Source organism: Haliotis rufescens, unplaced genomic scaffold (assembly GCF_023055435.1).
Source record: "Haliotis rufescens isolate VD_foot unplaced genomic scaffold, xgHalRufe1.0.p SCAF_37, whole genome shotgun sequence".
NCBI lineage: Eukaryota > Metazoa > Mollusca > Gastropoda > Lepetellida > Haliotidae > Haliotis > Haliotis rufescens.
In genome coordinates this window covers 1734532-1751594 of record NW_025964079.1, presented here as the reverse complement: position 1 = coordinate 1751594, position 17063 = coordinate 1734532, and the positions used below count along the sequence as shown (strand labels likewise).

Below are 17063 nucleotides of genomic sequence, written 5' to 3'. Positions count from 1 at the left end.
CATTGTCAGGCACTTACTTTCAAAAATGTACTTAAACATTTTTACAATTTCATCTATTGTAACAATGACATTGCATTATCACACCTGATCACCATGCAATAGGAATCAGCTCAACACACTAAGATTTTGTACAGGGGCATTTCTACTCCCAAGACTAAATAGTCAACAACCCTGGTGCTATCAGGAACATAACAAATACTCTTCATGTCAAGCATAATATTAAGACTGTAGATGCAAGATGTTTCAAATGTTTCAAAGTATAAACTGTTAGTGAAATGACATGAAAACAAGTTAAAATTGTTACAATTCATTTAACTTATTATCCATGGTGGTCCAATGATTAAGACACTTTATTATTACACTAATGTTCTAAAGTTCAACTTCCACATAATATGTATCAATTCTAAGATATATGTATACAATGTTTACATGTTCTCAGTAACTTTCCACTACCTCGTGACCTTAACCTTCATGTGCAATGTCAAAGCTCACAGGTCATGTCGCGACCTCTTCAAAGCGCATGCATTTTGAAGCACATGCTCATCAGTGTGTATTGGACCTCCATGCTGCCAGGTTCTCACCTTACTGCCTGCTATATTTGAACTATGTAAAGACACATGTGAGTACCTTTCCCTTTCATTGTTAGGTTTTATGTTTATTTCTGAACACCTTGAAATTGTATATATGCCAAAATATTAATTTAGTGCAAAATTGCTTAGATATTTCACACAACTGTTACATTATATTTGCAAATGTGTGCTTGGTAATTTTGCATAATTTCAATGTAGTCAATGTATTTATTGCTTCATTTGGATGCAATTTCGAATGTGTTAAATACTAGGAAAATTGGCAAATGTTTCTGAATTTACAGAAAGCTATATTGTTAATTGTAGTTTTCTGAACCTCATGAACTTGTCGGTGCTTCAGCGTGTCACCAATTGTTCCTAAAGCCATGGCTCTGACTATAAACTAAGACAGTTTAAAAATAAAAGCACATACTTTAGCAAACAATGAACTGTATGAACATTACACATTTGTAGCTGCAACATACAACCCAAAATTAATCTGGATATATGTTAAGGAATGTAGATTATATTCTGGCATCTGAAACAACAGTACAAGTCAGCAGGGGATGGACCACTTTCAAACATTATTATGCATTTATCACCCATTCTCACGAAGAATGTACAATTTCAAATTTAACCTGTCGCTTAGCCACTAGCCGTGTATTTTGCATTAAATTAACTTGACAGAGAAAGCAAATGTTGGGAATGGTATTGGGAAAGATATTACACTGACATTTTGGTTGCTTTCCAAACCATATTTTTGCAGCATCGGTCATAATAGCAACATTTTAGTATAATGTGATTGTCGATTTTAATATCAATCATGAAACGATTGTGATTGGTTAAATGTCCTTATGTTTAAGCAAGTTATTCTTGGTTTTTCAGTAACTCTGATATATCTTGCACTAGAATGCCAAATTTCACAGAGCTATCTTATTTAATGACGAAGTTATGCTTGTTAAAAACGTGTCGCCAGTTTTCAGGTAAGCTACGTTACTTTATTTCTGTTTGAAACAGCAACTGTCATTTTGAGATATAAAAACAATATAATTGTTCATAAGACATCACGAATACACACGTTGGTGAGCCAAAGTGGTGACAGGCATCCGGTTATATGTATAAGCACTTTATGTCACGAAAATAGCCCCATTTTTTAGAGTTGAGTTAAGCTTGTAAGCTACGTTACTGTCGATACATTAAAAATGGTCTCCCGATTATGGTACAGGGATTATGCTCATGTTGCCTTAGTGCTGTCTGCTTGTCAAAGTGAGAAACAAGATTGTAAATATATTCCACGTGTGTTGAGGGTGTTTTATAGATCGAGATGTAAGCCAGGTGATGTAAGCTACGTGATGTAAGCTACGTGACATCTTGAAATAAAAAAGGGAGTTAATTACAGGAACATTAAGTCTACACTTTATGCCAACACTGAGAAGGCATCAGTGCTAATTCCCACCAATCAGCAGTTGTTCCCCTTGTTTACCACATGTTTCCAGTCAAAACAGGTGATTTCAAGACAGGAAAAAACTGTACGTTTTTACAGATTTTCTGAATTAAAAAGGTGTGAATATGTATATATTTTTCTTTTGAAAGATTAATAGGTCAGAATTTACATAAAATCAAGCATTATTGAAATATAAATCACTTGCCTTTTTTACGTTTTTTAGTGTTATAAGTGCATGGCAGTGATGATATGTTTGTTGCTTGAATAAACAATACTAATGTTTTGAAGGCCATTGACATCAAAATTCACATGATCTAAAAGGAAATCAATAGATTTGTTGATGAAGTTTTCTCTCCAGATAAATAATTTTCCAATAGTGTTTCAGTATATACAGTTTTTTATAATGTTTGCTGCTTATTACTGGTGGTAACGTAGCTTACACATTTTCTGTGAAGAACATATTTGTTACCTGATCTGTGTCATTATGTGTTTGTTGGTGGACATTTTCACACCCTAGGTGCCAGATGTAATGATGACAGTTTACATTGAAGAGTAAATACTTAGTCTATCCTTGTTAGTCTTGCTGAAATCACAATATTCATGAAGGTAACGTAGATTACAATTTATGTAACGTAGATTACTATAATCATATCAGAGCAGTTTCTGATGTTGTATTTAACTGTAACCGTTAGTTTGACTATCGAGGTACAAAGTATTTCCAGAATGTATGAACAAAAATATCCATGTTATTTAAACACCACGATGTAGTTTATTTTATTGAATATCCTAAATTTAAATTAAAAATCAGGAAGATTTTCCTTGATATTATTAGATTTTGTTTTTTTAAAAGGTTTTCACTTTAAAACTTCTTTATGTTTCTTAAGAAGACAATAAGAAGAAATGATTACATACCTGAATCATTGTTACAAGTCTGGAAGCTCCATTGTAAATTTGTTTGTTTGTTTGTATAGTATTATGTAATCTACGTGACTGAATAAGTATTTGTTATCTTGCAAAAATGTATTACTTTATTGTTTAGATTTTCTGACATGTTATTCTTTGTTGATGAACGTATAGATACATACGATCATAGGTTGACTTTCTTTTCCTGAATATTAGGGTATGTAGAAATCATTAACAGGTTTTGTTGAAAACAACCGTCTAAAAATCACTTTATTGTTTAAAGGTCAGCTCCATCATTGTTAAACAAGATTGGCATACCTTACTTGTGAACAATTAATAACGTGATGGTTTTCTACAAAGTCATGATAAACAGGAAAACAGAATTGCAATAACTTAACATTTACATTATTTTATAGACATATGGTGGTCACGTAGATTACATCCTGCTTTATGGGTTAGTGGCATAAAGAGTTAATAACTTTGTTATTGGCAAAGCTTGAGTGCCAAAATTTTATATACTTGTTTTTTAATGTTCGTTCTACGAATAAAATATCATTTCATGGTGAAAGCTGAGACTTTAATTTTTCAAGTTTCCAAACTGTAATTGTACATTCTTCGTGAGAATGGGTGTTATACTCAAGGTATCAACCCAGAACATTTTTGTATACAGCCACAGAAGAGAAGTATCAGTCACTCATATTGCGCAATGCATATGGGACATACATAATCCCCCTCTGGGCTTTGATTGATATTGATGCATGAAAAGTGCATCCATCTCCCGCAGACATCACAACAAATCCAGCATTTTTCACTTGTTGGCCTACAACATCCTAACATGTCACATGTTGATCGTTGTGAAGGAGGCTGTTTTGCTGCTTGCAGCAATGAAGATGAGACATACTGTCTCATGTATGTTGCCATGTCTGTATTCAGCTCTTGTATTGGGATGTTGTTCACTATGGCAAGGGCATTCTGGGGAAAAAATAAATGCCGTTGATTACCATGTTATTTTATGAAGTATTAAAGATGGAAACTGGAGAGAGGTTAATCCCCCTCAACACGTTTTCAGCAGTGTTCAGGAGGTATTGGCATGCATGTGTGTCTGTCCATGGCAACAACTTTGATTTAGACTGAAAATGTCCTTAATTCTCATTTGGGGGAAATGAAACAAAATTAAAAATGCAGGTGAACAGGTCAACTACACTAAGGTTATGAAATGTATGAATAATGAAACCTAATATAACAGTGATGATGTTTATGACTATTGAAACCTTGTACCGAAGTGAGAGAATGTATGAACTGTGAATCATTACACAAATGTTATAATGTTAGCACCTAAATCGAATATATCGGTAACAAATATTGTGAGATATGATTCAGAAATAGTTTTGGAAACAATTATGTCTCTAACATGTCCATAGTTTGCTCTCTTTTTTTGGGTGGAAACAAATTAATCCCCAAATCCCATTACCTTTGACATGGAATCAATATAGCTAGTCATTATTATTGGAACATACCATCAGTACAAATGGGCCACAGCTGCTTCCGTCACACTGTTTGGAAGACACAAGATCCCCTTCCTCCCAGTCTGGAAGTTCCCCAGCAACAGATGCTCTCAACTTCATGTACTTTCTGCAGTAAATATTAATATGAAGCATACATATTCCTAAATTCATATAATGTATTTTATGTATGATTGGGGAAATAATGAAATAATTGGTTATTGTTGGTTTGTTTGTTTGAAGAACAAGCAATATTAACAATCATTGTCTATGTATGATGACCTCTTGGTCTTACAATAGAAATTACTGTACTCAAGTAAATGTGTGTCATACCTGACCCGAATCATGCCACACAACTAACAAGTAATTTGTCATTCCTTCTAAGCAACATCTATGTCAAATTACATCCAGGCAATACTGTTTCTTGTCCATTGCTGTAAGTGCAACACATATTGTATAGAAATGAAGATATGAATTATTTCCCTCAATCGGGTACTTGGCCATATGTACCTGAAATATGCTCGTTTACCTGATTACCCGTCACCCTGTTCAAAGCCCAAGCAGTTGTATGTGTTTTTGTGTTTATTTTTTACTTTTAAAAGTGCCTTTTAGTTGGACTGTTATTCATATACTAACTTCCACTTCTCTATGAGTGTACTGCTTCCTGGTGTTGGCAATGAATCCAGTATGGAGACTGTCCTCTTGTAAACATCTGCAACAAGCAGGACCCAGTGGTTGCGGTTGACATTAACAGGCATAAAAATCCACTTGTACAAGGAGAGTTTCACCTGCAAACATATGACATACCATTAGTAACATATAATCTTCTTTCTCATTTCAGCAAAAGAGGGGAAAGTATTGGTTAACAGATGACAGGATACAGATTGACAGAAGTTCCACATGCCATTGGACCTTTTGGGCTAAGCATTATCAAGAGCAAAGAAAAACAGAGACAACTACTTGAATGAGAATATGCCTATATGCTCAATATTAAAATTAAAATATTAGCTCACATATAACAAATTCCATACCTTCTTGTACATCCATGTTCCATACTGATCATTTTCCCAGAGCACTGCCAGGTACGATGGGATGACAAAGACATGTTCCATGGATTTTCTGTTTTCATCCTCCATGATTTTCTTCAGGAATGCATTTATAACCTATAACCATGTAAGTGTATTATTAGTATTTATTTTAGTGTTGTAGGTAATGTGAGCTGATGTCATGAATGTTTGGTGCGTAGTACATCGAATCATTAATAAACCAAAAAAATTTAAACTTATCCTATCAGCGCCAGAATCCAGAAAGAAGGATGAAATGTATAGAGTGAGATAGGATAAATATTATGAATATACAACTTATTGTAGAATGTACAATATTATCATAACTCTTATGCATAAAAAAATATGAATATATCCAAATTACATGGGATAATATTGTTTATGAATGTAGTCCACTAATCAGTATTACCCACATTATTCTCGCCTGTTAAACTGCATTGTATATGTAACGGTCTATAAACCAATTCAGGAAGGGATGTCATAAAACAAAATGTGTACATTACCTTGTCATTGAACCAGTTGTTGTTTTGCAATGTTTGAAAATCTCTGTCTTCTAAAACCTCCCCATGCACATAATAGCGCAGGCCTTTCTGGGTCAAGGTTATTGCCTGAGCAGGTGCTCCCACTTGAATCATGTCTAAGAACTCTGATGCCCCTGAACCATGAAAAAGAAAAGGTTTAGGTTATAATATTAACAAATCAATGAAGTCAACATCTTTTTCCTCAAACATGATCACAAACATTGAGTTCACATTTTCAAGTGCTTTACATTAGTTCTTTATAATTTCATGATAACTGAACCATTTCAAGGCATTCAGTCATTATTTGTTGCGTAATTCATTACATTTAGTATATACAGTAATACCATTGTATCCTCTTACCTTTTTCAACACCTATTTGAGCAACGGTCACCACTGACAGTGAAGAGGTTGAAACTGATAAAATAAATATGATAATGAGTTACCAAATAATTATTGAAGAAAAAGCTAAAGTTCAAGGTCAGTTGTTTCGAAGTATGCATCATTAACCCTTGTGACCATGGTTATGTGAGTAGTTTAAATATTTATGTGGCATGAATTAACATTAATGACAATGACATGCAGTGTGTATTTTTTTATTTTTAAATGATTATCAGCATAGGGTGTCCAACATGATGAAATTATTACCAGGTGCCATGTCCTCGCAGTGACTTGTCTTCTGTTTTTTATATCCTGTAAAAATGAATCATTTTTCCTTTTCAAAGATGTCCGTCATGTCATGCAAGAGTGAAAGTATGTGTGAAGGATTAGATAAGTTAATTTATTGAAAAAATGTATGATGTCTTACTAATTTTGTTAACAGGCGCTACTGGCACAATGCCAGGGATCCACTAAAGATTGAGGGGATGCGGAAGAATATCAACCGTCGACTGACCACTGAGTCAAAGAGCTTTGTGTGACATGCTCTGTAAGCTACTACACACCTGAACTAGACTGCTTCCTCCTTTTTCTGGCTGGTAATTCTCTGAACCTCTTGGTACACTTTTGTGGAGGATCACACAATAATATACCATCCGTTTTAGGAGCATGAACCATGAGTTCATTTGCAACCATCTGTAAGTCTGATTTGGCTTTCTGCAGAGCCTTTGCAGAATCTACCAGGTATGTCAGACCTTGTATTGCAGCAATGACCTCCCTCACAGACTTGGCACTGCTTGCCAGGTGCAGTGATGAATCTTCCACTGGATTTATCATGGTAGCTTGTTTAAGGCAATCATGATTGTTGGTGGCAGATTGGGATGGGGAAATTTCTTCAGCTGCTTTAGTGTGTGGAGGAAGAAGGGTCACACAATCATCGTCAACAGTGATGATTGGATGAGACCTGTAGAAGTTGGGCAGTGAAGTCCAACTCACACCAGGCACATGCCGGAACACAGCTGCAAAGTGTTTGCAAGGTAAATGGACCTTACAGAATTGCCGACAAGTGCATGATGGAATGGATTTGGTTTCCTCACTACCCAAGAAGACACTATAAGTGTGTTTAGTGTCTTCTGATTTAACCTCATACAGGCCTCCTTCCACCTCCGTCACCATGTTTACAGTGATGGCAGCAGATTTCTGCTCGAGCACCCTCATGTGTTTTATGAATGGAGCTGGGCGATGGTGGAAGTCCACGGGAATGTTCTCCATCCCCTCCCTCCATCCCGCTGACATGGTCACATTGGCATCCAGGTACCTACAAATGCAATTAGTAAGTACAAATATGGGTTTCATGTTCCTAGTATTGCAAAATTTGCCATAAGAGTCAGCACTTGACTGTATCATTGTCTCCCCAAAGTGGGAACAATCTGTTCTCGCTATAAAACACACTGCCCACATTAATTAGTGACAGATGTTTGATAAAGCTGGACTATTACCCACTATGGCATTAAACATCTACTTTTCATTGACCTAAATTATTCTATGTAATAAAAGTAATGACATTACTGACAAATGAAAATCTACTCATCATGAAAGGATGAACACATTATATTGAAATGTACAGTTCTAAGTATGTTACAATGACTTTCTAATACTAAGACAAACACCAGAACCAGTTTATAAGTAATAAGTTTCGTTAAGCAGGGTGCAGCAAGAGTGAAAGAAGGTGCAAGGTGGCTTGAGAAGAGACACGGTAACATCTAGTACATCATTATAATAATATAGTTGCATTAGTTTTTATGTAGGATTAAAATGTTTTTATCTAATGTATTCAAGACAGTTTCAGATTAGTAGTATATTTATTATGTTTAGCGACATGTATTGTTTCTGAAACAACTAATGGTATTTAAAGGAATAACATATCATTTCAAAGCTAGTAATGGAAACTTCTTCCCTATACACACAAAGGACATGCATGTTAAAGGTATGGGACAGGGTACAAAGCATAAGGGAATGAGAAGTAGTGCATAGACTAATTAACCATACTCACCATTACTCAAGTTACTGCAATTTAAATAGTTTTTGTTAACTTTTTATTTTTTTCAAAAAAATATAATTTTATCTTATCCTGACTCATACTTATTGCTTATCTCTCTCTTCCGAATAGGTAGTGGAAACGTCCTGTGCTGTTCCCAAAGAACAGAGAAAACAGCTCATGTGATCAAGCCCATTAACTCATCACTCTCTCTTATTTCCTACTTAATGGTCGGAACACATCAGTGGAAAGAGGGGAAGGCCAGGAGGGTACTCATTTGTATGAGTCAGGATAAGTATAAATGATAGTTTTTCAATATTATGTATTTTTTAAGAGTAAAAATATGTGTAAAAACAGATAATGCAGACTTACACATACAAGACCTATTTATCAAACAAAAAGAAGCTATGATCTCTGTGTGGGTATATATTCATATTTTATGGAAGAATTTTAACACATTCTTTTGGACTTACTTTCGATGAGCATCTTCAAAGAAGTTGTCAACCAAGGTAGACATCAGACCACTTAGAGCTTTCACTCTAAATGGGGCCAAGTATTCATATTTAAACAGCTTATTTTGAGCTTCTACACCATTGTTTGTGTTTACAACAAATGACAACAAGCTGTTCCTGAAGGCCCATACCCATTTCTGAAAAGATGGAAAGTCAACATATTTTGGAATGTTTGAAACATTTCTGTGTGAAATATATCTCTTAACATACAAACTCAAACTTGTAAGAGGGCAGTTTGATGCTATGTCAGATACTACGGTTAAGTTAAGTAACAAATGGTACATAATGCATCAAAATTACTTCAGTCATGTTACTGCCAAATATACTAGAAACATTGGAAATGGATTAATCTACAATTAGTTCATACACTTTGCTAATTCACTTCCCGTGTAATCGAAACATTTTAAATGTCATGCAAGGTAGACCATAACTGATACATTACCCCCTGTGTATCGTTTGGTAAAGAAAAAAATAATAATGTACCATTCCTCATATATGAATGGTAATTATTTATCCATGATTGATGATAACTATACATGTAGTTACCAACCTTATATTTGTCCTCTGCCAGCCAATGATTGATGATGACAACTATACATGTAGTTACCAAGCTTATATTTGTCCTCTGCCAGCCAATGATTGATGATGACAACTATACATGTAGTTACCAACCTTATATTTGTCCTCTGCCAGCCAATGATTGATGATGACAACTATACATGTGGTTACCAACCTTATATTTGTCCTCTGCCAGCCAATGATTGATGATGTAATTTCTGAACCTCAAGTTGCTCCAAATTGAGCTTTGCCTCAGCACCTCTTTGTTTGTCTCAAATTCCTCAGTTGTTAACGATTCTGCAACACGCTGTGGATAAATAATTTAATCAAATACAAATCATATTCAACCTTTCTTAAATCCCTGACAAAGGTTCAGAAATGTTGATCAGTTGATATTGCCAGATATTGATAATGTACCTAAGAGAGTTCAATAACGTATAATGTTGTGTAATCTCTATATGAGGTTATACCATTTATTACTGTACTTTGTTCATTATGATAACATGTTCACCAGGTGTGACTTTATGTAATGTATTTTGTCTAATTATTGTTCTTACAGACTGTCTTCTTCCACTACTATGGAATAAACTCACAACCCAGAGCCTGTGGTTACCACTATCTCATGGCTGCAACACATCCCCTGCTGATTTGTGGAATGGACGGACAGATAACTGTCAAACTTACATTCAGCAATCTCAATATTTCTTCCTGGTGTTCAGCCACTCCATTCTTAACAGCAGATGTCCAACGCTGCCAAGCCTGTTTCCTGTGGAAGTCACAAATAAAAATGTCGGCATCTGCAAGATAAAGGGTAAGGATTTTGTGGCTTTTTGGGAGGGGGTGGGTGTGAAAAAATTGTGAAATATATTACAATGAATATCGTTAGACTTGCCATATCAATAACGTACAAGTATATTCACAATGATATGTTTGTAAGAACCAACTGTAACACATGCATACTTTCTCAACATAAATTACAGTACTTTCATACTTTACTCTTTATAATCCGGACCTGTGAAGAGAATAGGTATTCAGCAACCCATGCTTGCCTAATAGGCGACTATTCTTGTACTAATCAGATTGGGTGGTCAGTCTTGCTTGGTTGATTCTTGTCATCGTATCCTAACTGCGTGGATCGATACGTATGTCAATGACTGGATTGTCTTGTCCAGACTTGATTATTTACAGACCGCCGTCATAAAGCTGGAATATTGCTGAGTGTGGCGTAAAACAACAAACAAACTTTATAATCTGTGTAACTTTAACATACACTGACCTTGAAATGTGTTTGCTATTGCATTTGCTTCAATCTCAGAAGCATCTATCATGAAGCTTTTAGGTTGCCACGATGAATTATTCCCCTTGATGACTCCAAGTGCCTCCCCGACTGAGAAAGAATCCTCATGCTCAACAACAAAAGTCGCAACAACGGCATATCCTTGGTTAGTTCTTACGCATAAGAAGAACAGTGGCAGAGCATACCTCGTTGTTCTGTAAGTAGCATCCAAAAAGACAATCTCTTGTCCATATCTATTCAGCAGCTTTTGTTGCCAATCCGATTGGTAAACAAGGAGCAAACTGTTACATGAATGTCTACCTTCATCATTTGATGTTGTGGAAGGTCTAAAATGCCAACTGTCGGAAGGTCTGGTTTTCTTCCAATTTTCGATTTTATTTTGGAGAAATTCTTGGTCCAATAGGCCCTGCTGAAGTTTTCTACGTTCTCTATATATAATCTTCCTGAAGTCTTCCCTGCTGGGAAAAAACCTTCTATTAAATCTCTTTGGCATGGTCTTTCCTGCAAAGAGACTTTCAACAAATATTTGTGAATGTCGCTTCATTTCATTGACATTAAAAATGCCATCATGGACCCTTTGTTTGATGTTATCAGTGAGGCGGGGGTCAATCGGAGCTTTCAAATCTGCAGCCTGAAAAAGAATCAAAATTACAGTTATAACTGAAGTGAATTCAATTCCTATGTCATACAGGGGATAACAGGTGAGGTATGATTCATCACTTATATGTAGTACTGGTGTATATTCATACCCCATGTGTTGTCATATAGGGGATAACAACAGGTGAGGTATGATTCATCACTTATATGTAGTACTGGTGTGTATTCATACCCCATGTGTTGTCATACAGAGGATAACAACAGGTGGGGTATGATTCATCACTTATATGTAGTACTGGTGTGTATTCATACCCCATGTGTTGTCATATAGGGGATAACAACAGGTGGGGTATGATTCATCACTTATATGTAGTACTGGTGTGTATTCATACCCCATGTGTTGTCATTCCTGAGATAACAACAGGTGTGGTATGATTCATCACTTATATATAGTACTGGTGTGTATTCATGCCCCATGTGTTGTCATATAGGGGATAACAACAGGTGTGGTATGATTCATCTCTTATATGTAGTACTGGTGTGTATTCATACCCCATGTGTTGTCATTCCTGAGATAACAACAGGTGGGGTATGATTCATCACTTATATGTAGTACTGGTGTGTATTCATACCCCATGTGTTGTCATATAGGGGATAACAACAGGTGGGGTATGATTCATCACTTATATGTAGTACTGGTGTGTATTCATACCCCATGTGTTGTCATTCCTGAGATAACAACAGGTGTGGGATGATTCATCACTTATATATAGTACTGGTGTGTATTCATACCCCATGTGTTGTCATACAGAGGATAACAACAGGTGTGGTATGATTCATCACTTATATGTAGTACTGGTGTGTATTCATACCCCATGTGTTGTCATATAGGGGATAACAACGGGTGAGGTATGATTCATCACTTATATGTAGTACTGGTGTGTATTCATACCCCATGTGTTGTCATATAGGGATAACAACAGGTGAGGTATGATTCATCACTTATATGTAGTACTGGTGTGTATTCATACCCCATGTGTTGTCATACAGAGGATAACAACAGGTGTGGTATGATTCATCACTTATATGTAGTACTGGTGTGTATTCATACCCCATGTGTTGTCATATAGGGGATAACAACAGGTGTGGTATGATTCATCACTTATATGTAGTACTGGTGTGTATTCATACCCCATGTGTTGTCATTCCTGAGATAACAACAGGTGTGGTATGATTCATCACTTATATATAGTACTGGTGTGTATTCATGCCCCATGTGTTGTCATATAGGGGATAACAACAGGTGTGGTATGATTCATCTCTTATATGTAGTACTGGTGTGTATTCATACCCCATGTGTTGTCATTCCTGAGATAACAACAGGTGGGGTATGATTCATCACTTATATGTAGTACTGGTGTGTATTCATACCCCATGTGTTGTCATATAGGGGATAACAACAGGTGAGGTATGATTCATCTCTTATATGTAGTACTGGTGTGTATTCATACCCCATGTGTTGTCATTCCTGAGATAACAACAGGTGGGGTATGATTCATCACTTATATATAGTACTGGTGTGTATTCATACCCCATGTGTTGTCATATAGGGGATAACAACAGGTGTGGTATGATTCATCTCTTATATGTAGTACTGGTGTGTATTCATACCCCATGTGTTGTCATTCCTGAGATAACAGGTGTGGTATGATTCATCACTTATATATAGTACTGGTGTGTATTCATACCCCATGTGTTGTCATATAGGGGATAACAACAGGTGTGGTATGATTCATCACTTATATGTAGTACTGGTGTGTATTCATACCCCATGTGTTGTCATTCCTGAGATAACAACAGGTGTGGTATGATTCATCACTTATATGTAGTACTGGTGTGTATTCATACCCCATGTGTTGTCATACAGAGGATAACAACAGGTGTGGTATGATTCATCACTTATATGTAGTACTGGTGTGTATTCATACCCCATGTGTTGTCATATAGGGGATAACAACGGGTGAGGTATGATTCATCACTTATATGTAGTACTGGTGTGTATTCATACCCCATGTGTTGTCATATAGGGGATAACAGGTGAGGTATGATTCATCACTTATATGTAGTACTGGTGTGTATTCATACCCCATGTGTTGTCATATAGGGGATAACAACAGGTGAGGTATGATTCATCACTTATATGTAGTACTGGTGTGTATTCATACCCCATGTGTTGTCATATAGGGGATAACAACGGGTGAGGTATGATTCATCACTTATATGTAGTACTGGTGTGTATTCATACCCCATGTGTTGTCATATAGGGGATAACAACAGGTGAGGTATGATTCATCACTTATATGTAGTACTGGTGTGTATTCATACCCCATGTGTTGTCATATAGGGGATAACAACAGGTGGGGTATGATTCATCACTTATATGTAGTACTGGTGTGTATTCATACCCCATGTGTTGTCATTCCTGAGATAACAACAGGTGTGGTATGATTCATCACTTATATATAGTACTGGTGTGTATTCATGCCCCATGTGTTGTCATATAGGGGATAACAACAGGTGTGGTATGATTCATCTCTTATATGTAGTACTGGTGTGTATTCATACCCCATGTGTTGTCATATAGGGGATAACAACAGGTGTGGTATGATTCATCTCTTATATGTAGTACTGGTGTGTATTCATACCCCATGTGTTGTCATATAGGGGATAACAACAGGTGGGGTATGATTCATCTCTTATATGTAGTACTGGTGTGTATTCATACCCCATGTGTTGTCATTCCTGAGATAACAACAGGTGGGGTATGATTCATCACTTATATGTAGTACTGGTGTGTATTCATGCCCCATGTGTTGTCACACAGAGGATAACAACGGGTGAGGTATGATTCATTTTTTGTATGTATTACCTGTCCCATGATATGGTTGGAATGAAGGTCCTCAGATGGTAGGTCAATATAAATTAGCTTTTCCCTTCTGACATCATCATACACAGGTGATTCTAATACAGTTCTGAGCTCTTGGGACTTCAGTTGCTTGTGGTGATGAGATTCACTCATTAGCTGCACAAACAACATTTTTGTGTATTTACTACTTTAAGCATTGTTTGGGATTTTGAGTGACAACAGGTTACGATATGAATTCTGAGTAAACATGTTTATTTGTCCACATCTTATGTTGATTTTTTTCAAGTTTTTCTTTCGGATTCTATGGTGTTTTTTGTATTAAAATAAAATACCAGGATATCCACTGTCACAAAAATGGCCCTAAATATTTATGTTCATATATGGTGACTGTCCATTAGCCCATGCAGTATAAAGTGTAGTTTTCAGGTTGTGATTTTCAGCATTATAACACATTTAACCACTTATTACCTTGTAATCGGGAAAGGTGATCACCTCCCGAAGGTAAATTGCAGCAGAACAACCTCTCTTTTTGCTTCCAGTAATTTTCTTTGCCGGAATATTTTGTGAATATCCGTGGTCATATTCATGGTGGTCCTAAATACAAGAAGTTACACTTGTAATATGTGATTGTAAACACTTTTTGTAGGAACTTCGGTGGGGGTGGGGGTGGGGGTGGGGGGGTGGGGGTGGGGGGGGTGAGAAACCAGGACCAGCACAATAATTTTATTGAAAATTGTGAAATATGGAGCAGTGAAAAATTACTTGTACTTTCGGATCTTGCATGTTTAATTACTTATGTTTATTATTTTTAATTAAACTACCAATTTAGATATAAAAACTTCCAGGGACATGTATAAGGAAGTGCTGATGTTGGGTTTCCAGGTGACTACAAAAAAAACTTACACTGGGCTTGTTTTGTCTGTGATTTGGACCCTGATGGCATTCCATGAGCCGGGATCCAACAACAACAAATGGGATTCCATTGAGATTTATCGGAGATCCATGTTTTATTTTCCCATCGTCTTGGAAGCGTATTAGATGGTTCTGCAAGGAGGGTCCTACAATACATGATGTAATGTCAAAACATTACACATTTCATAAGCAAATAATTCTAAGGTCTGACAATCTTGTGACAACTGTGAATATCAATAAATATTTCATACACAGGTCAACTTTCAAAAATGAGACAACTTGATCAATACATAAGCTTACATAAGCTTACATAAGCGAAAATATCAGAAGATGAGATTAAATCTAGTTTTACGGAACTGACCAAAAATCATGTTTTGCAAAAGTTGTGAATAAGCACCATTACATTTTGATGATTAGGTACATCAGTTAATACTGATGAGGATGTATGGAAATTAATGCGAATGTGAATTTAAATGCTAAAATGTGAGTGGTCTTTGCTCACATTAATAGAACATTGCATTTATATCTGAAAATGACCATAAACAATAAGACAGCGACACTTCACATTTTGAATAGCAGAAATACCAACGTGGACATAAAAACAAACAACTATATATATTCAACATCACTGTTTATTGAGAAGCACTTCTAACAAGTATATAATGATGCCATTCCAACACTCGAAATTACATAATGAACAACCTGTGGCCTCACAGAAACAATTTCCTCTATCGAGAGAGACAATAACTACGATTGTGTAGGTTCAATATATTGTAGTTCTTCAATGATAAGAATACTATGACGATACACAAAGATTTTGTAGAGCCATAGATTATGCCCCTTATACACTTGAGATGAATTGTCAAATACTGTCAAGATATTGCTTGTTTCTGTCATCACTGATAATAGATAGTCAACTAAATAGAAATTGGTGATTCTCTATTAACATGTTTAGGCTACCATTATAACTTGTGTTGATATGAAAGTGCAATAGATAACACCAAAACCTGTTCTGCATTAACTAACAAGTATGATGACTGGTGCCTTATGCAGATACAACAAAAAAAGAAAAGAAAAGAAACATGTACTGTAAATGGCATTATAAACTCCAGACAGGTATTGACTTTGTATTACTATTTTTTCACATGTGTTCATTGCAGATGACGATTTACTGCAGTGAAAGATGATCTGTCCAATGAAGACTGTCAACCATGAGCAGGAAGAAGTATGTGTTTGGTGAAGTTGAGAAATCAGCATGACCTAAACATGGCCACCTGCAACTAGCTGTATTGAATAACAAGCAAGAATTTAAGCAGAAAGTAAAATTGATTTCATTGCAACTGAAGTGGTTCATGTTATTTTCAGGTGCTACTGGGCTCTTGATGGAAGATTGCAATAATTGTGAATGCTTTTTTAATAAATAAAAGCCATCAACCAATTTAAAGTTGTTTTATATTTTAGTTCTCTTGACTGGGACTGCATGGTGTAATGTTACACACTGGACATATGCGACCGCCTCTGTGGTCTAGTGGTAGAGCGTCTGCCTGGAGAGCAGAAGGTACGGGGTTTGATCATCGACCGCTTTATACCAAAAGATGTTAAAAGATGGTACTTGTTGTTACCCTGTCTTGCGCTCAGCATTAAGGGGCTAAAACAAGGACTGGTCAGCTGGGAGTCAGCATACTGTGTCTGAGTGGGGTATTCATGTTAAACTGCGGCATGGTATCTCAGTGAGCTAGTACTATAAATCGGCATCAGTCCGGACTAGTACAAGCAGCCACACAAACACACATGTACATGCACGTCGCTATATTAGTGCAATAATCTTGGACGCGACGTTAAACCTCA

General features: G+C 36.2%; 2 protein-coding genes across 13 annotated transcripts; one reads left to right on the top strand and one right to left on the bottom strand.

Annotated features, from left to right (window-relative positions):
* Positions 1-430: 430 nt before the first annotated feature.
* Positions 431-16778, top strand: LOC124110736. 12 transcript variants are annotated; one of them, XR_007217991.1, is made up of 8 exons: positions 431-619; positions 5257-5588; positions 6821-7708; positions 8083-8131; positions 8546-10294; positions 10799-10976; positions 11375-11481; positions 16376-16659. XR_007217991.1 is itself a non-coding variant. In XM_048381206.1 (6 exons), the coding sequence occupies exons 1-5, from the start codon at positions 7550-7552 to the stop codon at positions 11442-11444; spliced, it is 708 nt and encodes a 235-aa protein (XP_048237163.1). In that variant the 3' UTR covers positions 11445-11481; positions 16376-16659. The 12 variants fall into 12 exon arrangements, 3 of the variants coding, with proteins under 3 accessions (XP_048237163.1, XP_046326060.1, XP_046326061.1); XR_007217998.1 differs by lacking the exon at positions 431-619 and adding an exon at positions 16677-16778 and having other exon boundaries at positions 5451-5588; positions 11375-11486; positions 16376-16440; XR_007217996.1 differs by lacking the exon at positions 431-619 and adding an exon at positions 16677-16777 and having other exon boundaries at positions 5451-5588; positions 16376-16440.
* LOC124127582 (ubiquitin-like-specific protease 1) lies at positions 2758-6827 on the bottom strand. Its single transcript, XM_048381208.1, has 7 exons — positions 6646-6827; positions 6361-6414; positions 5983-6134; positions 5447-5578; positions 5052-5203; positions 4431-4545; positions 2758-3885 (listed from the first exon to the last, which is right to left on the bottom strand). Exons 1-7 carry the CDS (start codon positions 6653-6655, stop codon positions 3604-3606), a joined length of 897 nt encoding a protein of 298 aa, XP_048237165.1. The 5' UTR covers positions 6656-6827; the 3' UTR covers positions 2758-3603.
* Positions 16779-17063: the final 285 nt, after the last annotated feature.